Source organism: Oculina patagonica, chromosome 5 (genome assembly GCF_052425735.1).
Source record: "Oculina patagonica isolate OP01 chromosome 5, crgOcupat, whole genome shotgun sequence".
In the NCBI taxonomy this organism is placed as follows: domain Eukaryota; kingdom Metazoa; phylum Cnidaria; class Anthozoa; order Scleractinia; family Oculinidae; genus Oculina; species Oculina patagonica.
In genome coordinates, this window is record NC_135762.1 from 14,723,442 (window position 1) to 14,748,013 (window position 24,572).

Below are 24,572 nucleotides of genomic sequence, written 5' to 3' on the forward strand. Positions count from 1 at the left end.
TATTCGTAGGTAACAACTGGCACACCTGCTTCTTCATCATTACTACGTAGTGTTTGTTAATTTATTTTGAGAAAATGAAATGTTTTGAGCGTTATATTTTCGCCTTATTTAGCCTTAAATTTGAGTTTCAAAATACAAAAATAACTGCTTGTATTCACACTCTCTATGGCTGCTTATACTTTTGTTGAAGATTATATGATAAGTGAGAATTTGCAGTCTTCCTAACTCGGCGAAAATTCTTTATTTATGGGAAGATGAATGCAACTAAGCATGCGCTGTTTGTAGGCCCAACTGGCGCCAGTAGGTCTAGATAGCTGAAACCAGCAATTAAACACAATTTTCCTTCTTGACATTTGCCAATTTTATATTTGATGGATACTATCGAGGGCCACGTAAAGCACAGAAAACCACTGATTGCATTCAGTTCTTCACAGAGAGCTAACCAGTAACGAAGGCTTATTACAGAAGAAGAAAACACCTGGACGAGAAAATCCCACTGCGGTGAGGTATGTTTGTGGCAAGTTTTGCAATATTAACACTGAGCTAGTTAGTATGGTTGCTCGCGTTTTCGTGCTCTAAAGCCATGCCAAACGAGTTCATGAGGATAGGTCTCACTCAAAACCTTTCCTGTTCATTTTGCAAAGCCGACTGCAAATAATAAAAATTATAGCAAAATCGTACATATACAAAGTCAAAGAAAACTGTTCATGCTAGAATTTCCTCTTCTTGGATTCTATTAGTGACGAAACCTATAGATGTTTTAAGCTTAATGATTTATTAGGCAAGATATGTCCTGACCGATCCTGAGAAGATCGATCGTTTTTAGCCCTTTTAAGCTTCGAAGAAATCCTTTAAAAAAAGTAAATTCATATGGTATATTTTTATATTTATGTGTTTATTTGAATGGCTGCAGATATTTTACTTGTAAATATAGTAGTCAAGGATGCTAAATTTTATGCGCCGTTTTAGCGCACTGCGCCTTTACGCCGTCACTCGGATTAATTAGTTCTTTTAGTAAAAATGTTAAGCAGTGTTTCGAGTTAAAAGCGTTGGTTCGCGTCTTCATAAAGTATCTTTAAAACTTTAAGCAAGGTTTCGTGTTCAAAGCGTTGGGTTGCGTCTTCATAATGTATCAATAAAACGTTAAGCACGGTTTCATGTTCAAAGCGTTGGTTCGCGTCTTTACAAGTATCAATAGAAAGTTAAACTTTGGTGTTCAAAGCGTTGGTTTGGGTCTTCGCAAGTATCAATAAAAAGTTAAGCAAGGTTTCGTGTTCAAAGCGTTGGTTAGGGTCTTCACAACTGTCAATAAAAAGTTAACCAAAGCCGATAGTTTAGTGTTGAAGGCGTTGGTTCGCGTCGTCATAAGTATCAATAAAAAGTTAAGCAAGGTTTCGTGTTCAAAGCGTTCAACTTGGTTCGCATCTTCAGTTAAGGTTTCATGTTCAAAGCGTTGGTTCGCGTCTTTACAAGTATCAATAAAAAGTTAAAATTTGGTGTTTATGGTGTTGGTTTGGGTCTTCACAAATGCAAGTAACAATAAACTGTAGATCAAAGTTTCGAGTTTAAAGCGTGGGTTCGGGTCTTCACAAGAATCAATAAAAAGTTAAGCGTGGTTTCCAGTTCAAAGCGTTGTTTGGCGCCTTCACAAGTATGAATAAAAAGTTTAGCTTGGTTGTTTTCGTACTTCGGCGTTTTTTATTCAGAGTTAAGTGGTCTGAATGAGACACATAGCGGTAATTGTTTGGACTCTCGTCTTCTTAATCAGTCCGAGGGGCACACCGACAGTCAAATTTTCCCTTGGATACACCTGTGAAAATTGACCTGACTAGTGCAAATTTACGCTACCCACTCATGAGCTTTTCCGCTTAGCTTCGGCCAAAGTCCCTCAGCGCTACCAAGAACAAAAGGACTATTGTTTAATGCTTAATGCGAGAAGTTGAGCCGGAACAATAAACCATTTCTTGATACGTTAGAACTCTCAAAGCCAAGTCAGGTGTTGATTTAATGACACCTGTTAGTTGTTATGATAATTTTGTAAATTGAAACAAGTTTCAAAACATTTTTTTTCTGTTTGAGGATAACAATATAATAATCATTATGCATTGGTAGTATTCGAATATACATGTGACAGAAAGTTTTGTAGACATAAAAAGCTTTTGTCGTCTTTTGTTTGAATAACAAAACAAAATGTGCGTAAAGTGAAGAAATGTGGAAATAGTTCTTGACTGAAAACTCTCCCTATAAAGCTGTAGGTTTCGTTAACATTTATCTGAGTTGTCGTTTCTAGTTTTTTCAGCTCCACAATTTTTGAATTAAGCAAACACTAATTAAAAAACTGAATTCTCCCTTCCGTAGAGAAACGCTCTTAGGCATACTGTGTTTGTAGGTTATTTTATGCTGGTGCTAGCAAGCTCTGCTCAGTGATAGAGGGACGCCGCTAGACATACTCTGTTTCTAGGCAATAATCTGGCGCTAGCAAGCTCTGCTCAGTGATCGCACGTAGGTTAATAGCCCATTTGTCGACTGTCAACTGTCACTAATTTTGTGATTATTCCTCGTTGTTTAATTTCGACTCTTCAGAATTTTTATTATTCTGTTCACGTTTTTTCTTGCTGGTAACTTTAGTTTATTCTGAGGCCTCATGAATTAAAATATCGATTTCTTAGGCAAAAATAAACAAATCTTCTTGATCCGCTCAAAGGAAAAGCGTTTGATTTATTTTCTTTTTTCTTATGCGCTTATGCTTATGCTTAAGAGTGCGTAGCACGAGAAATTAATTTATTGAATACTGTACCTTTGTCTGATTGTCACTGTCTACAATGAACAGGAATGAATGAGCGGTAAAGCCGCTAAAGACAATGAGCTATTTCTCTACAAAAGAACTAACTATGGTGACAGGATTGCGTTTAGCCGTGCAAGGATTGTTATTGCCCCCTGGATCCGCCACTTGTCTCCCGAAAATCTCTAGCAATTAATTAAAAGCGACATTACCTCCTTTCTGTTTTTCTGTCTCAGTTTCTCAGTTTGATTTGTTTGAATTTGTATAGAACCCTGTATTGATCACAAAAAGGACTGTCCTTGATCACAAAAAGGACTTTCACTACCCGTTGCGCGGCTTTTACAGGAGAACAAGCTCAGCGAGACACGCACGCGACACGCACATGACACGCGCGTGACACAAGTGCAAAGCGCGACCGCTCATGTTGCGGCCTCCTGCTTGGGCAAACAATTAATGGTGTAAAGCTCTCAACAAAGGAACGGGCTAGTCATTGTAGGAAATCTCTTTTACGGATTCTAGTTTCTTGAAAGTGCAAGGTCGTTAAATATTTTACATTTTGATTTATTCCACCACCACCTTTGCTTTGCCCCTCCTTCCTCTTCCTTGAGAGCTTCTCGCTAAAAGAATTTCCTCCGCTAGTTAAAGCGCCTTCCATTGAATCTCATCTCTCGACGTCAAAATCTTACTGAAACTAATCTTGTGTTTCTGTCTCTTATTTTTATTTGCCAGTCATGTCTTTCAAGTGTGGAATTTTTCTGTTGGTGCTGGTGTGCGGAATTGGATCGGGATATTGTAAGTATGCCAAAACACACGTTCACACACGCACGAGTACACTCACCTCACTCACGCACACGCACACGCACACACACACTCACACTCACACTCACTCGCTCGCGTACACCAGTAAAGAAAACAAAATCGAACAAATAAAAAAATATGTATATATATAGCTGTAGTAAAAGAGAAGTTGACTTTTCATGATCAAGACATTTTGAGAAGTTTTTAATTTGATAATTTAAATTTCGTCGTCGGTTTTTTTTTTGTTTTTTACTTGTTTTCACAGGTACTGTTATGGTTTCCTAACTTTAAGTGGCTTCACAAAAAGGATTATTGTTTTTAATTTTAACTTTCAGAATTCGGAGATAATTATAATCTTATAGCTAAGTGCATGCCCATTACTTGGATTATCTCTTCGTGCCTTTACAATACCACAAGTTTATAATGAAGGGTAGAGGCTCACTGTAAAAATTTATAGAATTCTCCAGGGCTGGCTGAAGAAAGAAATCAGACAGAATTATCGGGGTTTATGGTTAGTGTTGTAGCAGTGATGTTGGGCTCCTGTATTCGGCTGCACAGCCAGAGCCTTCGAGTTTAGAATTTAGGTTATGAATAATATCTTTATTGGGACAGACTTGTGCAACAGTCATTTTGGATCAATTTCATTGCTCACTTTGAAAGGTTGCCCAGACGGCTTCCATTGCATTTATTAGCTCTGAGTGAACAATCTAAAGCTGCGTTCACATTAGGCCGAAACATGATTAGTGTGATCACGAATGAAACATGTTTCGTTGTGAAAAGTGTTCACATCAGGCAGTGCATTGCGCGAATCATGATTGAAACATGATTAGTCTGATCGTGATTGAAACTACCTCACGAGGTAGTTTCAATCACGATCAGACTAAACAAGTTAAAAATGGCGGACAAGCGTTGAAACGGCGAGTGCCCAAAAGCTTCAAATTTGGGCCTTCTATGTGGTCAAATGTTTATTTAAAATATGGGCTAATGTAGCGATACAATATGAATTATCGGTGATGGATAGAAAGCAGAATATTTGGCAGAATATCGCCACGAAAGTTTACGACGGCGGCTACAAGCGCGCAGCATTGCAGCATTGCAATGCAAAAAACAAACTTCGCAAAATAAAAATCTTCTTTTACCGACTGATAGCGCAAATTCTGACAATTCTGTTTTCTTGCTAAACACTTGAGAGCCCTGCTTCATGGAAGGGATTGAAAATAGACAGAAAGACAAAGTTTTAATAGAAACTTTATTGTAATTTCGAGCTATATTTTTATGGTTTAAGTGTAAAGATTTATGCAAGAATCGACAAGAACCGTGAAACCGCATAAATTACACACAAGGCATGAAACGTGTTTGAAACTGACACGTAATGTGAACAATGCAATAACAAGCATGTTTAGGTGAAACATGTTTCGTTGAAACATTTTTATTCTAAACATGTTTCGGGATAAATGTGAACGCAGCTTAACTTTATCAATTCTTTTCTAGGTAAATGCCATGATAATTCTCCTCTTAAATGTAGAGAGTTGAAACATTTCTGTAAAAGCGTTTTTACTGACGTAAGGTGGGCAGTTGCAAAGAATTGCCCGATCACCTGTGGGATTCCATGTGGTAAGTAAAGGACTTCATTAAATGGCCTTGTCTCAGAAAAACTGGGAACTACGAAATTCGCGAATTTGATTGGCTAAAATAGATATTGACCGCGGGCTATATTTTCCATCTAGACCGGCATCTAGACCGCTAAGACTTGCACTGAGAAATTTACAAACAAAAATGCAAAAACGTTGTCTTGTCTCTGCTAAATAGAATTAAACAAAGAGCCAAAAAGTTAACAAAAAGAAGTAAAGAGAACGAGCAAACGTTGGGATTTAAGTTCAGTTCAGGCATGAAGTCAAAACACCAACTGGAGACGAAACTTGCGAAGAATTTGCGAGACGAGAAGTTGAAAGCACTCAACACAACCTAAGAATATTATGTCAGTCAAAGAAAAATTGAAAACATGCCTGCCGGTGATCTCAACCTTGTCTTGTCCAAAGGTTTCCGCAATCGCTGTTCACAAGCAGAATGAAGCGAATTAAGTTTGCCATATAATGAATATCTTAATATATAGATTTAGGCACGCCTAAAAGCGGAGCTCCCCATTTATTTAATTTTCACTGGAGCTTACAATGTTTTCATTCTAGTGAATAAGCGGCCAAAGTACTAATGTTTATGGCGGTTTATAGGTTCAAGACAAATTTAAATAGCTCACGGTTAAACCGAATGTCAGCAGTACGACAAAAATAATAATCTTAAAGCGGGGCAAAATCATTACTCATGGCACGACAAATTACTTTAGAGTACAGTAAATTATCTGCTTTCTAGCAATAGGAAATAGTTTCGCGATCCTGTAAAAGTTTCGCAGCAGTTTAGTAGACTCCACAATATCTATTACATTGATATAGGATATATTCAACGTGAATCGCTGAGTCTGTCGGATTAGCTCAATCGGTAAGGTGCCAGTCTGCGGATCGGAAGGTCGTAAGTTCAAATCCCAGAGGGTCAAGTTTTTTCTTTCTTTTTTTTTTTCTTTTTTTTTACCCCGTAGCAATGAAATGGTTTGTTTATTATATTAACCCGATTTAGCTTTCGATACTCCTTCATGTACGATGCGGGCTTTACAGATAGACACGAAAGTCATCGATCGATTATGGCTCTCAATGTCCACTTTTCGGCGGTCGATTACTTTCTACACGTAATTTTCAGCCACATTTTGTTCCATTGCTTCTTGTTTTTCTTTTCAAACCTCTTTAAATTTTAAAGGCCGCCTTTATACGGCCTTCTTGCTTCACTATTTCTACCATCAAACTATGGCGGCCATGTTGCGCGACTCCGTACGTACGACGTACGCGCCCGCGAACCATGCCGCTATCCATGTTGACCATGAAAACTCATTTCGATAGTGTTCCTTCTTTTATGCGTATGGGGCTCTGCTCTGCGGCCCTTCGGGCCGCTGTAGAGCTCCGCTATTAATAGAGCTTAATATTCGGTCTGGATGCAAGAATCTTGAACTCGGTCACGATTCTCCCGTACAGACCTTCAGTTCGGTTATTTTTTTCTCTTGATAACACGCATGATCACCTATCCTTTTCATGTTCAATTCGTCATGCTGCCGGCAAAGGCAGAGAAAGTACACGGTTCGGTTTCAGTGTCAAGCAGAGTGTCAGGTCTGATGGGAGGGAGGGGGTTCAGACCCCCCGGACACTCCCCCTGGATCCGCCACTTGTCTCCCGAAAATCTCTAGCAGTTAATTAAAAGCGACATTACCTCCTTTCTGTTTTTCTGTCTCAGTTTCTCAGTTTGATTTGTTTGAATTTGTATAGAACCCTGTCGTGATTACGTATTGGACTGTGCTGCACTGAGAGATCGCGGCGATTGCTTTCACTCCCCGATTACTACAATGACGAATTGTCCTAAAACCTGTGGAGTTTGCTCCTAGAAATCTGTGTTCGGTAAGTTTTAATTAGTTTAATTACCAGAGTATAGATAGTCGCTAGCAGTTCCCATTAAAAGAATACTTCATCCTATCTAGCCAAATGAAACTTATTAATCCAATAGTGAGAAAATTAGCTAAACTTAGCTTCCTTACAGAGACCAATTTCCCCAGAACATTGGAGCTTGTTATTTAGTAACTGTCGCGCACGCAAGTCAGTGTGTTCGATGTACTTTCAATTTCTCCTAAGTAGCGTCAAAAGAAATGACGGTCGATCAGTAAGGAGAATTAGTATTTGGAGTTCCCTTTTCTTCAGCTTTTATTTGGAACATTACTTACTCAAATGAGTCACGAACTGATTTTGTTCTTAACAGAAAGATGGATAGCTTTGCAACGCAAGCAATCAGGACACGGATCAAAGACTGCTAAAGCAAGTCGTAGATGATAATTGTAACTGCTGGGAAAACAACACTGATATGGTGTCAATAAAACAAGGGTATAAATGGAAACGCTTGTGTTGGTCTGTTTTCTTTTAATTTTCTCTTTATCCTGCTATTCCTAAATCAAATATCAAATTGTGACGAAACTCGTGAAGTCGAAGGGGGGAGGGGGGGGGGGGAGTTGTATACTTTGGCAGCGTGGCACGGATTCATTTTTACCCCTAAGATGTACCAATGTAGGCAGTTTTTACTTTGCGAAGTGAAAAATCTGTACTTTGAGAATTGAAAAATCTGTACTTTGCGAATTGAAAAATCTGTACTTAGCGAATTGAGAAATCTGTACGTTTCGAAATTAAAAATATATTTTCTTTCCCTGAAATATAAAAGGAAATAAATAATAAAAATCGTTTGTTGGCGAGTTGGTTGTTGTATATGTTTTCCGAGCCTTCTCTTTACGAGTCATGTCTTCGTTCATCGCGACGATATTTTTTAATTTGATCATGATTATTTGCCTCTCGCCGCAACGATGATTCCTGAACGAAAGTAACATTTACGGAAATATGGCACAACACTAACAAGTTCCAAGTCGGGTTTACCAAGGAATGCACCATAGCCAAAAATTTAATAGAAAACGAAATACTCAGAAGAAGTAGCAATAATCTTCCTTTGGAAGCGATTTATTGACGACATCTTTTCTAGGGTGTTTCTAAAACTTGACTCATTGACATTAGCAAGAGTTCCTTGAAAGGTAGAGACAAAATACTTTCTAAAGGCAAACAGTTTTCACCCTACGATAAATTCGCGTCAGAAACAGAAACGGACACGATAGCGTACAAAGGTGACAGATTCCACAAGGAGTCTATCCTTGACGTGCAAACACATTACCAACCTAAGAGGCGTTTCAATACACAAATTTATATTCCTGTCACCCACCAGGCATCACGAAAGGCTTTATCAAGGGAGAGGCATTAAAGGGACTGTGTCACGGCTAAGTTAATATTATGATATTTAATTTTGTCAAATTTTCGCTATGAAACTAGATGTTTGCAAAGAAATTAATTCTATGATTGTAAATAACAAACCCATAGCTTCATTGCAGCCAAATATGTCTCCCGGGCGTTATAATTTTAAGTTACAAGCAGACATGATTAACTTTGAAAACTGATCCGCCGGACCATATTTCAAAAACCCATACCGCAATCCGTTTCAATCTTCGACAATTTTGGCCATCGGTACCTCCTTTTGCATTTGGTGTGTTATTTAAATATTCCTTCACTGTTTTTAGAGGTTATTTTATATACTTAAACAATTTTAAAGGTCATTTCCGATGCCTAAGTTTGGCTAAAATCCGTGACACTGTCCCTTTAAGACTTCCTAGAACAAATTCCTCACAATGTACACTAATTGAGGAAAACATTAGGCCTTCGTGTTAAATCCTGGATGTCGTCCCTGCTTTAGGTGATCACGTGTTAAATCACCGCTCCACGGCCCCGGTCTTCTGACAATTTGTTCAATCCACCACCCACCGGGGCGGTGGATTTAACATTTGGAGCTTGGGACATTGATAAATAAGAAAGTAACTATTGTGCATGGGAAAAATAACGTAAAATAACCTGACATAGCTTCTTTAAACTGAATAGTAAGGAAACGGGGATTAGGATGGATAACTTGGAAGAACTGTACTTATATAGGTGGTTTTCACTGTCACGCCGCAAAAAAATAAATCCAAAACTACTGAGTCAAAAAAATCAAGAATATAACAGGTTGTAGAATACTACTATATAAACTACTTGCCCAAGTCTCAGGCCTGTACGTTATTCCGTACTCGAGTTATCCGTCAAAATGGTTCACGCAAATTTAGAGAGCACAGTATGAAATCGCCATGTTGGAGCCCAACTGCCTGGGCTCCAACATGGCGGCCGGAAATCAATGAAAACATCTGGCATTAAATTCTGCTACAAAAAGTGGTCAAAACAACCTCACGAACAAGTAAACATTCACATAAACACTTCTCGCAAAACTTCAACTGCCCAGATTGTTAAAAATCGCAGGATGAGGTAAAAAACGTGACAGCCTTCCGGCGGCCATCTTTGATCTCGTTTACTGGGCGTGAAACTCCGAAATTCAAAATGTTCTATCTTAAAGACGGCGTATGCTATCGAGCTAAAAACCGTCAGAAAGATATATTAAGGACGTCTAATAGCCAGTGAAGGATAAAAACTCAGTGGTCTTGAGATTCTGGGTCTTAGAATTTTGATGACGTCACGTGAAAACCAAGAATTGTTGTTTTGACACTACTCTTGTTATAAACATTTTTTTCTTAAACAAAACAAACTTCAGTGCTTAACGTGAACAGTTTCCAACACTTTTATTAACAATAAAATAACCTAATGTCAATGATACAACTTCTTGAAACTTCCGCTCAATAGCTTGTCCATGTCCACCAACTGTCTCTTCAGGCAAAAAATAAACGCACCTTAAAAACTACATCATTATTTCGCTCAAATTTCTTACAGAAGCTAACTGGTAACTGTAACTTGAAAAACTATGTACATGAAAAAATGCGTATTAGTTTTCTATTCTTGAATAGTGCTCAACATTCCTTTTTAACCTAACCTAAGCTTATTATCACACACAAGTTGTAAGCGAATACTTGACGGTGCATAACTTGCATTTAACAGTACAGCACCACACGAACTTACATCTACACTTGACTTGTTTGTAATGTTCTACTGTTCGATGTCGCAGATTACAAGAGTTACAAAGAGATTTGCATTCCCCGGTAGAAGCAGCGTCACTTTGGCATGTCCTTCCGCGCATTCCAGGCGAGCCGGCGGTAGCGTTTCGCACACAGTAGTCTGGAGACGAGTCGAGATAAACCAACTTTTTGTCTCTCTTAGTTACCAGTCTGTATCGGTTGTTGACTCGCTTGTGAAGCTTGTTGTTCAGGAATGATACTCGGACAGCTGCGCGGTATTTCTGTTTCAGTTCTGATCCAATGACGTTAAAAGGGGCCAGTTGCTTCCAGCAAGTCTTTAGATTGCAACTTCCGGTGACGCCATGACACTTGCATTCTTTTCTGAGGTTTGCTCGAACGACCTGTTATGAAATGATTAAAACAATAACATTGAATAAGAAATTGCACTTGAACATTAACATAAACTAAATAAACTTTTTCTTTTTCAAATCCTCCTCAAACACAGTCCAATAATGCAATGAGAAACTCCAGTCTTCGAATATAAGCACCTGTGCTTGTCAGGAACGAGACTAACTGTGAAAACTGTTTAGCCCAACAATATTTCAAAAACCTTTATTGCAATCTGTTTCAATTTTCTTAACTTTTGGCCATCCGTACCTTCTTCTTCATCCGTACCTGTTTTACGCGGTAATTTTTGAATATTTCACCGAATTTGTTGGCCATTTCCTTTGCTAAAATTTGTCTGAAATCCGTGACACAGTTCCTTTACAAATAGAAAATAATGAGAGAACCAATAAGATTCGCGGATTTCCAATAGAACACGGCTGAGTTTCTACTGTTATAGTAATAGAAAATGAGTTTTACCTTTCTTCCTACTTCATTATTATGCAGGTTAAATGCTGTACGAGCGCTGTTTCCTTTCTTCAGTTTGTCAATAAAGCGTCTGGTCTCCTTCTCTCCAAACTTGATGTTATCACTGCAGCCTCCCCACTGCCATCCACTGTTTCCTTTTGGCTGTTTTTTGGTCTTGCCGCACTTGCATCCGGGTATTCTGTTCTGGCTGCACTGAAGAGTGAGTTCGTGTGTAATGGCGGCTGAGCTGATGGCGTGAAGGAAAGCTGTTTCTGCAGTGGCTGTAATAAAAATATATGTATTGACAATTAGATAAGTAATACTGCATGGACAATGTTTCATAGTAGACTCAGCGTGAAAGTGTAAGGTCAGCAATGTAAGGTGCCTTGAAATCGCGCGTTCCCTGGCCCCATGCAGAACGTAGATTCATTTAAACTTTACCTATTGGTTGTTGGTCGCAAGGAAACTAAAATTTTTCTTGCAAGCTAGGCCTTAGAGAAAAAAAAAGCTGCGGTGATGTCTATGCGCGCGCAAAATATACGAGTCGAACGTTGCACAGTAAAATGCATAATGCAATCCTGAGGGATTATCATGAAAAAATAGGCTTGCAATTTCAGCATTAACCGGCTAGTCATTGAATTCTTATAAGCAAGGGTTTTGATATACACAGGCAAGTAAAAATAAACGATAATAACGAACGACGTTTCGGAGTCGTCATGACACCATTTTCAAGTTCAAAAATGAAAAGAATAAACTGTCAGAAAAAGTTCTCTTAAGATTAACATAATAAAATATGCAATGTCACGCAAATAGTTTGGCTCGGATTGAGTCTGATTGGACATTTAGAGATGGTTACTGATTACTAGCATTTCATGCACTAAACAATCAAACTTATTCTTGCACTTCTTGATGACATGAAACTGTTTGTCAAGGTCTTTTGGGACAATACAGTGTTTGTCTCCATAATGCTTGCAAATAGATGATGTTTTGTTCTTGTGCTCGTCCACGCGCTGATGTGTGATGCAAGTTATGTAGGATATACACTGAGGCATTTCAATTAGCATTAGAAAGTTTAAAGGAGCTATGTCGCGGAGATTTGGCAGATTTTCGGCCTTTAAATTTCTGAAATTAGTGGTAGGCAACTTATGTCATGAAAACCATTATCTGTGAACATCTGAAGGAAGACATAACCTTAATTTGCGGATAGAAATCAAGCTACGGCTATAATTAAATATCGATTTTTTGAAGACGCGTGACGCGGAAGCAACTTGAAAGTTAAGCTACAAATTTTGAAGTTGCAATCCATTTACATCCGAGCCACCTGCAGCCAAAGACGCTTGTTAACAGTTTCAGTGCTCTAATATAGCGACTTTTAATAAAAATGGAATATTATTTTTGGTTTCTTCCGACACAAATAAAAAATTTTGGCTGTTTAAAAATCTGTTTAAACTCGTGACAAAGTCCCTTTACAGGTTCTTTTACTATGACAAACTCAGTTAGGAATATTAACCGACCATCCCGTTTGTTTGCTTGTTGAGAAAGGTATACTATGTCCATAAGCGGAATATACTGTTTTGGTTGTTTGTTGAAATGGAATACTATACCCATTAAGCGAAATACTATTTGGTGGAAACAAACCATGTCTTTCAACAAACAAGCAAACGGTTAAGGAAAAAGCAGAAACAAACAGAGCTTCCAGTGCTCGTGATGATTTCAGGCCCAGCGTCACATCTGAACAAGAAAACTTGCGCATCGCCGTAAAACTTATTGTGCTTCCTGTAAAATAGTAGCATACCTTTCGTCGAAGAATGCCGTTTCTTAAGCTGTTATCAGACCTGTCACGTAGCAAAAAGACAATCTTTAGTTAACCGGAAGTTTACATCGCTGAGTGAACATAAGGTTCTGGAAGTTTGTACAGCGAACGAAAAGCGCAACGTGCGAGCGAGGAATACTAAAGAATCATTTTCCACGTCCATGAAACTTTTCGCGTAGCGGATGAGACAACATTAAAACTTACTGTTTTACTGGTTTTATGAACATTTTAAATTGAACGTGTCTTTTGAATAGCATTGTTTAATTCTGGATCGCAAGTTCTTAGCGAGTGCAAAAGTTGCCTATCTTGAAGGCACAAACGTAAAGTGCACGACACGAGCACGCGAGTTCTACACGCGAAAAACATCTAGAGTAACTTGTTCGGAATGTCAGTCTCATAAACCCAAATACTATTAAAATCCCGCTGACAACACGAACTAATACCTAAATATCCTTAAACTTAGCTACTGTTTCTGATGAAGTCCTCTAAATAAAACGTAATAACGTTATGGTTAAAATAGCAAGACAAGAACGTAAGGTGGGCGACGCGCGTGGAAAAACTCGACAATCAAGGTTCTACGCTTGGAAAACGTCTGGCGTGACTTTAACAGAGTGTCAGACTTATAAACAAGACTACCTCACCTGATTTTGCTGTATCCTTGCTGAGAATGAACCAAGACGAACAGAGCCATTAATAACGCCATGGATAGCTTCATAATGAACGCTTGTTAACCTTCGATCGTTGCGAGTTGTGATAAGTGAAGTGTGTTTAGGCGCGTTCCTTATATACTTATGGCTTTTCAAAGATTATCATAAACATGCTTACTAATTAAACACGCGAACAAAAGAGAAAAGTTTCTTTAGTTAAATAGGATCCCAAGCGAGACGAGGTGCGAGTTTTCAGCACAGTTGTAGAGGTGAGATTTTTTCGAACAATAAAATGTAAAACAAAGCCATAGTTTTAATTGTCATTTGGTCTTTGTCGTTTTCATAGTGGGACTTTGTCTTTTATCTTAATGTGATTTTATTAAGTCTGTGGAGCTTATCTGCCCGCTATAATTATTTTGTTAGAATTAATCTTTTTCCAAAAGGTAATCTTATTCTGATCATAAACAATACTTTATGGGTCATTATCTGTGTTAAGTGTTTTGTACGCGCTGATTGTTGCGCACTTTGTAGAAAGACGCTGATAAACAAGTTCATTATTTGAGCACGCGAACAAACGCGAAAAAAGCTTTGATGCGAGGTGCGATTCTTTTGCTAACGATGCGAAACAATGTAACTTTAGCAGACACTCAACGTGTTTTACTGGAAATCGAAACTTGATTTCGGTTTTTGGCTTAAAATACAGTGAATATAGTGTGAACTAAAACAATTAGGCCACTCGCCCTCGTTTTCTTTGCACGATAGCCGTCAACTTGGTTGTACCTTGTTGACTACTGGCACTGACTATTCTCCCATTGAAAACTCGCGCTCGTTGTCTAGGTCAAGATGCGTTGAACAAACATTCTTCTTTTGTTATATTTTACTTACTTGTCGAAGAAAGTGTTGGTATCGCTCATATTCTGCAATCGGGGGACATCAAGAGGAACATAGTTTATCTAAGGCTAATTAATATGGAAGACAAGCAATTCTCTGTTTAAAAAAATGCATATCGAAGTTTCATTGTTTTTTTTATGGGATGCTGTTCATTAAACCTCGATCATATACTCAGAAAGACTATTCACGCAAAACTCTTTACGTGATTTTGGGTTAAAATATTTTATTGCATTGTCATATTTTTAACATTTTACCATTTTATCCAGTTTTGACTTGATAATGACGTTAAGCGAAAATCGAAACATCGTCACATTTAAAAACTTTTAACCAAGATCTGTCGTAAACAGAATTAGAAACTTAACAATGTTTGCCAGACATGTTCCGCTAGTTTTCTGTCGATACTGGAAATTTTAACGTTAAGATCGTAAACCGAAGGGCCTCGTAAAGCAAATCTTATCATTAAAGGCGGTTTCATTTTGTTATTTCATTTATCAGCAACCATAAAGTTTCATGCAAATCCTTACAATATTTTGCCGCCGGCATGATCGAGTGGTCATTTCGTGAGCCCGAGCTCCCAGCTGTATCTTGCTTTCTTCCAGCTGTTCAAATTTATCAAATTTAATAAACACGATATCAAACAAAAGCTAAAAGCCCGTTTTGGGTTTGTTGGCTTTATTGTGACAGAAAACGTCAACACTTAAAATTCAATCTTTCACAATCAAGTGTATAGCTGGCAGCTTCCGTGCCGAGCAAAGACCGTCATGTGATTGAGTCGTGGTTGTAGATTGAAAGAGAGACAATGTAAATTTAAGTCCATTAACACAGCTCTGTTTTCAGGTACGCAATAAATGGGATAAATTTATCTTGTCAGACATTTTAGTGTGCAGAATCTCTGTATATTTTTTACAAGTCTTGCGAGTATTTTTACGAGTATTTTTCACACTCGAATGAAGAGGAAAAATGTAGAGTGATACTACAAACTAAAATGTCTCATAATCTTAAGATTCAAGACAAGAATTATACCTTATTCAGTGTAAATAAGCTTCAATAATCCATGTTATTATACAACTTCACTTCGTGGAGCACAAACAACGAGCGAAACGAGTTAACACAGGTTCCATGTAAGAGCTTGTAGTTCTCTTATTTGTCCTGACCGCGCGAAATATTGAAAAACCGTGGAAAGTCATAAAACGTTGGATAAAGAATAGTTGTTTTTACTAATCTTTTGAGGGGTATGATTTAATAAACACAGGGAATTTGAAGCCCTTCTTAAGTGTTTAGGCAAACCGAAATATTTAGTTCCTGGGAAGGGTCTGATCTGAATGGGGGAATTAGTTTTAGCCAGGTCATAATTAGGTAAGAAAAATTTCACATTTTAATTAATCTGAAATAGAATAAGGGTTCCAGGGAAGTGAAGTGCTCCCTCCTCTTTGTGTGTAAGGTTCCACGAACGCAAAATTTCTACTCGTGTATTTGTTTTTTGTTTAAAAAATATAAGGAGATATACATAAAAGAAATGTAGCATAACCTGTCTGAGGCTTTAATACAGGGGCACTATTTTTGGCCAAAACGGTGCTTAAAATTATGACTAATAACCTTTTATACATAAAATGCCTAGAACGCCAAGATTTTTTTAAGGTTAAAGTCAAACCTCCCTGCACGCTTAACTAAAAACAAATATTCTTTTTTATAGCTTCAGCACATTAGTAAAGAAACTTTAACAAAACTAATCAGGCATGCATGTTTGTCAGACAACAATCTCGTAAGAAAGATCTGAAGGACGTTTCCTCTATTTATTAAACAATGTTGCACTTCATTCCAAGTGGATTAAAATATAACAATAAAAAGTATCTAGTCTTAGTAATATACGTTGTAAATTCAGGTGTAAAAAGCACCTCGTTTTTAATATCATCGTTAAAAGGGTTAATTGAGGTTAAAATACACAGGCGCCGTGTCCCCAAAGTTGACAAACAGAAGTTTCGGAAGTTAAATTTATTGCTTAAGTTATAGATATACTGCTAATTCTATAATAAAATAAATAAACAATATAACGGTGTAGGCTCAGCCTTAGAAAACACGACTTGTTTTCAAAGTTTTCGTTAAAAGGGTTAATTGAGGTTTATATGCACAGGCACCGTGCTCCCATAGTTGACAAACAAACTTTTGACAGTTAAATTTACCGCTCACGTTATGAAAATGCGGCTAATTTTATAATAAAATAAAAGGCATTGTTCATTTTCTACTTTTTTTCCAATTCAATATACTGAGTATATTTCTGTTTTGCATTTTAAAAATAAAGAGAAATTTATTTATTGTCAAAAAATTATCTTTAGCCATTAAATAATAAATCTTCCGTCGCTTTTGTTTATTCTGGCAGAATCACACTCAGATGTAATTATATCCTAGTAAATTATGGCGAGAAAACAAAACGTGAAAAACAAATTAAATTAAAAGACAAACACAACTAGGGTATAACAGGGATGGTCTTTCAACGAGAAGTTTATTCCCCGTTGAACAGCAACAAGTAAGTATTGGAGAATTTACTGACGTGAACTTGAAGTTGTGTTTTTGCATGCTAAATCTCACATTTTGTTTCTATTCCTTTCCTTTTGTTTAGGTTTCCACTTTGGTTCTTTCGACACAGGCGCTGAGTTGTTTGAAAGGTATGTTTTAAAATACCGTAAAAGCAACTTTTTAGGTAAGACTTTTTCGGTTAAAATGAAAAATATGGCAAGATACTCAACCCCGAAAGCTAATGCAAAAAGACACTTCGAAAACTCTTTTTATACAGACAGAAGTTCCCTATTCAGTGCAACGCAGGCAGCACGCGAACCTCCATTTCAACCAAAAATATATATGTAAAATGGTACGAGTAAGCATTTTATTTTTCACATTATACAAGCTTTCTTTTGAAGCGTGGTTTTAATTGGCTTGGATTCTCTATGGAACAGCTTTTGAGTGGACCTTTTTTTGAATGCACGGGTATGAGAAAATTCTGTTGCAATTTTTTGAGCACGAATCGTTTCTGTCTTGCAGTCTTGCAGTCGGTGAAAACAAAATAAGGGTAGGTATTTTGAACCTTTCTCATGGTTTTGTACTCTTTCCCCTAGCCTGGTAGCCCCTTTCGCTGTTGTCAAATAAAGAAGGGATACCTCAACTCTTAAGCTAAGAAGAAAAAACTTTTTAACAAGTTTTAGGAACTCTTCAAAAAGAAAATTAGAATATCAGTTAAACTGTACTAATGGTTCCAAGATCAAAGCAAGTCAAAGCTGTTGTTAATTCATCAGGGGCATTCAAATTGATAATTTTGGTGAATGTTTACTCGTAAATCCTGCAATTCTGGTGTTTGATTTCGAAGAGGTGAAAAAGTTGTTTAGGGACGGGAAAATTCCAGCTACGATTTTAGGGACAGCAAAAAACATAAATATAATTCTCTTAGTTTAGTGTCAAGTGTGCATCGATATGGTATAATATATAGGTATTTCCAAATCAAAATACGATCAGGAAACATTAAGTTATTTCTCGGCCGCTTTCAAAACCTCGCTGTGTCCGGTTTTCCTAACTCAACATTCTCTTTGCCTAATCCTTCCGTTTCAGTTAACTAGGCATCCAGTTCAGCTGTTCCTAAACGTTATTACATAAAAACCTTGGTAATGTTTAAGGGGTCTTATCAACGTGCTCAAATAAAATTTAAAAACAATTGCGTATTTTTTGTGTGGAAGCTTTTAACTTATAGCTAAAGGTCAATTTTGTATCTGAAATAAAATAATATTCCTTTCCGTTTTCTCGCAGTTATTCCGTGAAGAATGCATCGGGAAGAGAAGAATATTTTCGTACTCACTGCCTTTCTCTACGCTGCTTTGTTCAACTTCTTGCAATGTGGTAAGTATAAATGTCCTATACAACATGGACTAAAACAACCTTAATGTTATAGAGCCAGGTAAGTAAATCAATGATATAGGGTCAGTTTTTAAAAGTTTAAAGACTATTTTGTCACACAATCAAACGATTTAGGGCAATAACAGTTTATTCGACCCTGTGGTCACCTTTTCGGGATTTTTACAGACAGTCACTCTTAAATGAAAGCACTGAGCTAACGCTATGAAACTTTCTTCACAGATTGCACTCCAAAATACGAAACAATCGGTTGTTTCCAAGATCACGGTAGCCGCGCTATACCAACCCTAGAAGGACACGATTCTATCTTGGATGGAAGCTACCAATTACGACAGAACGCTATCGAAAAATGTTATCTAGCAGCTAAGAAACGAGGATTTCAGGTTTTTGCGGTTCAAAATGGTGGATGGTGTGCATCCAGTGCTTCCGCTTTCAAGACCTTCAACAAATACGGCAAATCGTCTGCTTGCAAGTCAGATGGTAAAGGTGGACCATGGGCCAATCAAGTTTATTACATCACAGGTAAAGGCAGGGCTCTACAACACTACAGCTAAAAAACAAACATGTCATGTTTTAGTTCTGCTGTCATTCACTTCTATAAAGAAAACTGGGCGTTCCAAAGAGAAGTGCATGTGAAATCCGCAGGCGTAACCAATTTGTTAGATAGGTAATGGAGAAGCTAAGATATAAGTCAATCTTTCGCAATCTTGGCATCTCTCTGACTTAAAAAGTAATAAAGGACCTCAGTCATGATAGAGCTTTCGTATAATTAGGCCATTAACGTTCCTGTGTTTTGCTTGTTGTATAGGTTATCATTCTACTGGATGCTATAAAGATACTTCAAGTCGCGCAATTCAACAATTGGAAGGAAAGGATGCAATCTTGGACGGATCTTATTCTTCTCGAACAAATCCCATTGCAAAGTGTGCCGTGGCTGCAATGAGAGCGGGCTACAGCCTGTTTGCTGTTCAGAATGGTGGTTGGTGTGCTTCTAGTGCTACAGCGCTACAAACGTTTAACAAGTATGGAACATCTACTGCTTGTAAGGCTGATGGTGAAGGTGGACCATGGGCCAATCAGGTCTATTTAGTCAAAGGTAAATCAAGCAAAGTGCTACAGCCTGTACTCTCAGCTACATCCCGTTTAACCTAGCTATCCTTTGTTGTATACATAATTATTCATTGACGCCTGGGAATTTTTCCCGAAGATCAGCAATTTTCAAAATTAATTCTATGTTGCCTAATTTTGACTTTTTCCAGTGAGATTGAACCAAACTATCCAAAGAGTTTATTCTCAAGTTGACCTGTTACATTTGTTTTTTTACTAGTTTAATAAGGCAACTGATAGGAATCTAATTTGTTGCACGGGCACGTGCAAAAGGTTTGCAGTGTTTTTGAATGAGAAAAAAGATAAATGATGTCAGACTTTTCGTTTTTGCCTTTTTCGTTGTACTTTTTTGGTTCTTTCTTCTGTCCTTGTGTTGGCTGTTTTTGTCGCCCTTGCTCGGTTTTGAAAACGTTAACACCTAAACGTCAGGGGAATGATAATGTGTTAAATATTTGTCAGTAATAGGAAATATCAACTGTTGTTGGATTTCTGAGAGGACAAGTCTATAGGTTTTATGTGTATATCTGTGGCTCTTCGTTAGACCGTGCAGATTTTGGCATATCTTATATTAGTTTTCTTTAGTTTATGAGTTAAGTATCAAAGTCATTATTTTGCATAACCGGTCTAGTTAGATAATCTTAACTTTTACATGGATAATTCATCAGGTATCAAATTACAAAATTACAGAAATACAAAATTTGCTGTACGGAGAAAAATATCTCCAAGAAAAGCTGCTTTTCACGAATGCGGTACCTTAATCGTCAGTTCAGTGTAGACGTTTTAAATTAGTTAAGCAACTATTCACTCCTGCACATTCCATTTGTGCTTTTTCAATCGCTTCGTTTTAGCCAATGTTTAAGAATTTTTAAATAGGCTTTTTGTTTGAGAAAGAACCGCTTTCTTCTGTTTGATTCTTTGTTGTTGCTTTGAATCGTAAAGTTAGGCAATATTTTGTCTTCTCCTCTTTACGCCATAACTCGATTTGCATTATTTACACGGGGATAGCGGTGAGTTCCAAGAAAAGGCTTGCTGATAACTCCGTTACACTTTTAGTTTACATTCTGTTCCCCGCCTCACATGCAGAGATATTCTGGTTCTTAAGATACAATTGAAAGACGAAACATCAATGAGTGCATAAAGCTAACATTTCTTAACTCTGTCCACAGGTTCTATACCTCTATACGAAACGATCGGTTGTTTCCAAGATCACGGTAGCCGCGCTATACCAACCCTAGAAGGACACGATTCTATCTTGGATGGAAGCTACCAATTACGACAGAACGCTATCGAAAAATGTTATCTAGCAGCTAAGAAACGAGGATTTCAGGTTTTTGCGGTTCAAAATGGTGGATGGTGTGCATCCAGTGCTTCCGCTTTCAAGACCTTCAACAAATACGGCAAATCGTCTGCTTGCAAGTCGGATGGTAAAGGTGGACCATGGGCTAATCAAGTTTATTACATCACAGGTAAAGGAAGGGCTCTACAACACTACAGCTAAAAACAAACATGTCATGTTTTAGTTCTTCTGTCATTCACTTCTATAAAGAAAACTGGGCGTTCCAAAGAGAAGTACATGTGAAATCCGTAGGCTTAACCAATTTGTTAGATAAGTAAAATATAAGTCAATCTTACGCAATCTTGGCATCTCTCTGACTTGACAAGTAATAAAGGACCTCAGTCATGATAGAGCTTTCGTATAATTAGGCCATTAACTTTGTTGTGCTTTGCTTGTTGTGTAGGTTATGATTCTGTTGGATGCTATAAAGATACTTCAAGTCGCGCAATTCAACCATTAGAAGGAAAGGATGCAATCTTGGATGGATCTTATTCTTCTCGAACAAATCCCATTGCAAAGTGTGCCGTGGCTGCAATGAGAGCGGGCTACAGTATGTTTGCTGTTCAGAATGGTGGTTGGTGTGCTTCTAGTGCTACAGCGCTACAAACGTTTAACAAGTATGGAACATCTACTGCTTGTAAGGCTGATGGTGAAGGTGGACCGTGGGCCAATCAGGTCTATTTAGTCAAAGGTAAATCAAGCAAAGTGCTACAGCCTGTACTCTCAGCTACATCGCGTTTAACCTAGCTTTCCTTTGGTGTATACATAATTATTCTTTGACGCCTGGGAATTTTTCCCGAAGATCAGCAATTTGAATTTTAATTCTATGTTGCGTAATTTTGACTTTTTCCAGTGAGATTGAACCAAACTATCCAAAGAATTTATTCTCAAGATGTCCCGTTACATTTGTTTTTTAATAGTTTACATGTAATGAGGCAACTAGTAAGAATCTAATTTATTGCTCGGGCACGTACAAAAGGTTTGCAGTGTTTTCGCATGAGAAAAAAGATAGACGATGTCAGACTTTTCGTTTTTGCCTTTTTCGTTTTACTTTTTTGGATCTTTCTTTTGTCCTTGTGTTGGCTTTTTTGTCACCCTTGCTCGGTTTTGAAAACGTTAACACCTAAACGTCAGGGGAATGATAATGTGTTAAATATTTGTCAGTAATAGGAAATATCAACTGTTGTTGATTTCTGAGAGGACAAGTCTAAAGGTTTGATGTGTATATCTGTGGCTCTTCGTTAGATCGTGCAGATTTTGGCATATCTTATAATAGTTTTTTTTAGTTTATGAGTTAAGTATCAAAGTCATTATTTTGCATAACCGGTCTAGTTAGATAATCTTAACTTTTACATGGATAATTCATCAGGTATAAAATTAAAAAAATTACAGAAATACAAAATTTGCTGTACGGAGTAAAAGATTTCCCAATCAGGAATGCGGTACCTTAATCGTCAGTTCAGTGTAGACGTTTTAAATTAGTTAAGCAACTATTCGTTTCTTTACATTCCCTTTGAGCTTTTTCTATCGCTTCGTTTTAGCCAATGTTTAAGAATTTTTAAATAGGCTTTTTGTTTGAGAAAGAACCGCTTTCTTCTGTTTGATTCTTCGTTGTTGCTTTGAATCGTAAAGTTAGGCAATATTTTGTCTTCTCCTCTTTATGCCATAACTCGATTTGCATTATTTATACGGGGATTGCGGTGAGTTCCAAGAAAAGGCTTGCTGATAACTCCGTTACACTTTTAGTTTACATTCTGTTCCCCGCCTCACATGCAGAGATATTCTAGTTCTTAAGATACAATTGAGAGACGAAACATCAGTGAGTGCATAAAGCTAACATTTCTTACCCTGTCCACAGGTTCTATACCTCTATACGAAACGATCGGTTGTTTCCAAGATCACGGTAGCCGCGCTATACCAACCCTAGAAGGACAAGATTCTATCTTGGATGGAAGCTATCAATTACGACAGAACGCTATCGAAAAATGTTATCTAGCAGCTAAGAAACGAGGATTTCAGGTTTTTGCGGTTCAAAATGGTGGATGGTGTGCATCCAGTGCTTCCGCTTTCAAGACCTTCAACAAATACGGCAAATCGTCTGCTTGCAAGTCGGATGGTAAAGGTGGACCATGGGCTAATCAAGTTTATTACATCACAGGTAAAGGCAAGGTTTTACAACACTACAGCTAAAAACAAACATGTTATGTTTTAGTTCTGCTGTCATTCACTTCTATAAAGAAAACTGGGCGTTCCAAAGAGAAGGATATAAATAATTAATTTATTTATAATAATAATAGTTCAATAGTTCAATAAAATAATTAGTTTTTAAGCTGTAATTTTAACTTTTAGCGTGTAACGTTCATTAATTTTTTTGTAATGCGCATTTGAACATTTACGTATGGAATTTGCGCACAACAAATTCGTAATTATTATTATTATTATTATTACTATTATTATTATTATTATTATTATTATTATTATTATTATTATTATTATTATTATTATTATTATTATTATTATTATAGCTTATATAGCACACGCTTCATCACGGGATGGTCTTACGCGCTTACAATTAAAATTAAAAAAAGATAAAAAAATCCATCAGTTGACTAATCATATGCTAAAAAGACGCTAGAATAAAATTAACTATAAAATATGACAAAAAAGGCTTAAAAGACAGATAAAAAGAATAGAAAAATGACTAAGAAATTGCCAGTTTAAAATAATAAGTCTTGAGCAGACATTTAAAATGGTCATCTTTTGGATCTAAGCGCGGCATTCGATACAGTGAGTCACGACTTGTTGTTTGAACATCTGAGATCTAAACTTGGTATTGGCGGACAGTACTATCATGGTTTCGCTCCTGTTTACCCGGCAGGTCACAGTGGGTGGTTGTCGATCACAAACTATCGCAGCCATTCCATCTTGACTGTGGCGTTCCGCAAAAGTCGTGCCTCGGGAATCCGGAGGCGTAACCAATTTGTTAATAGGTTATGAAGAATATAGAAACCAATCTTGTACAATCATGGCATCTCTATGACCTGATAAGTAATAAGAGACCTCAGTCATGATGATCTTTCATATGATAATGCCACTAACATTGCTGTGTCTCTCTTGTTGTATAGGTTACAAGTCTGTTGGATGCTATAAAGATACTTCAAGTCGCGCCATCCAACCATTGGAAGGAAAGGATGCCATCTTGGACGGATCTTATTCTTCTCGAACAAATCCCATCGCAAAGTGTGCCGTGGCTGCAATGAGAGCGGGATACATTATGTTTGCTGTTCAGAATGGTGGTTGGTGTGCTTCTAGTGCTACAGCACCACAAACGTACAACAAGTATGGAACATCTACTGCTTGTAAGGCTGATGGTGAAGGTGGACCATGGGCCAATGAAGTTTATTTTGTTTGATGCTTTGATGTATCTGATTGATGTAAATCAGTGATACTGAACACATTGAAGTAATAAATACTTTGAACAGTTCCTGACATTTCCTGTTTTTTTTTTTTTGCGTTTTCATAGGGTGCAGTTTTTAACATATCTTATAGAACACTTTACTACCCATAGCAAGGGTGTGGATCCCCAGCATTGATTTACGAAACAATGAAATTTAAATTTATTACCTTGCAGCCAAAATGCCTTTTTTACCAGTGTAAGTTCGTAAACAATAGTCTTGAGGTTACTTAATTGGTTGTTTTTGGTAGGTCATGAAAACTATTACTTGCTCTTTAGCTGATAAGAGCTTCAGTACATCAAGGACGAAGGATAACCCGAATAGGTTCATTGTGCTCGATAATTCAGACAACAAATGATTGGTTGATAAAGAGAGGATAAT

General features: G+C 37.4%; 2 protein-coding genes and 1 long non-coding RNA gene across 5 annotated transcripts; 2 read left to right on the plus strand and 1 right to left on the minus strand.

Moving 5' to 3' along the window:
- The first annotated feature begins 366 nt into the window (after nucleotides 1–366).
- Nucleotides 367–7,564, plus strand: LOC144655714 (uncharacterized). Of its 2 annotated transcripts, none has more exons than XR_013571173.1 (5): nucleotides 367–501; nucleotides 3,512–3,574; nucleotides 5,072–5,194; nucleotides 6,946–7,074; nucleotides 7,430–7,564. It is a non-coding gene; the product is annotated as an uncharacterized LOC144655714 (long non-coding RNA). The 2 variants fall into 2 exon arrangements; XR_013571174.1 differs by having other exon boundaries at nucleotides 428–506.
- A 2,288-nt stretch (nucleotides 7,565–9,852) lies between these two features.
- LOC144654067 (protein Wnt-8b-like) lies at nucleotides 9,853–14,419 on the minus strand. Its single transcript, XM_078514176.1, has 5 exons — nucleotides 14,391–14,419; nucleotides 13,500–13,653; nucleotides 12,841–12,868; nucleotides 11,058–11,326; nucleotides 9,853–10,594 (listed from the first exon to the last, which is right to left on the minus strand). The coding sequence occupies exons 1-5, from the start codon at nucleotides 14,417–14,419 to the stop codon at nucleotides 10,124–10,126; spliced, it is 951 nt and encodes a 316-aa protein (XP_078370302.1). The 3' UTR covers nucleotides 9,853–10,123.
- Nucleotides 14,420–17,013: 2,594 nt separating this feature from the next.
- Nucleotides 17,014–24,227, plus strand: LOC144655628 (uncharacterized). Of its 2 annotated transcripts, XM_078515909.1 has the most exons (9): nucleotides 17,016–17,059; nucleotides 17,433–17,460; nucleotides 18,189–18,278; nucleotides 18,516–18,815; nucleotides 19,102–19,389; nucleotides 20,567–20,866; nucleotides 21,140–21,427; nucleotides 22,595–22,894; nucleotides 23,862–24,227. In XM_078515909.1, exons 3-9 carry the CDS (start codon nucleotides 18,203–18,205, stop codon nucleotides 24,146–24,148), a joined length of 1,839 nt encoding a protein of 612 aa, XP_078372035.1. In that variant the 5' UTR covers nucleotides 17,016–17,059; nucleotides 17,433–17,460; nucleotides 18,189–18,202; the 3' UTR covers nucleotides 24,149–24,227. The 2 variants fall into 2 exon arrangements, with proteins under 2 accessions (XP_078372034.1, XP_078372035.1); XM_078515908.1 differs by lacking the exon at nucleotides 17,433–17,460 and having other exon boundaries at nucleotides 17,014–17,059.
- The last annotated feature ends 345 nt before the right edge of the window (nucleotides 24,228–24,572 follow it).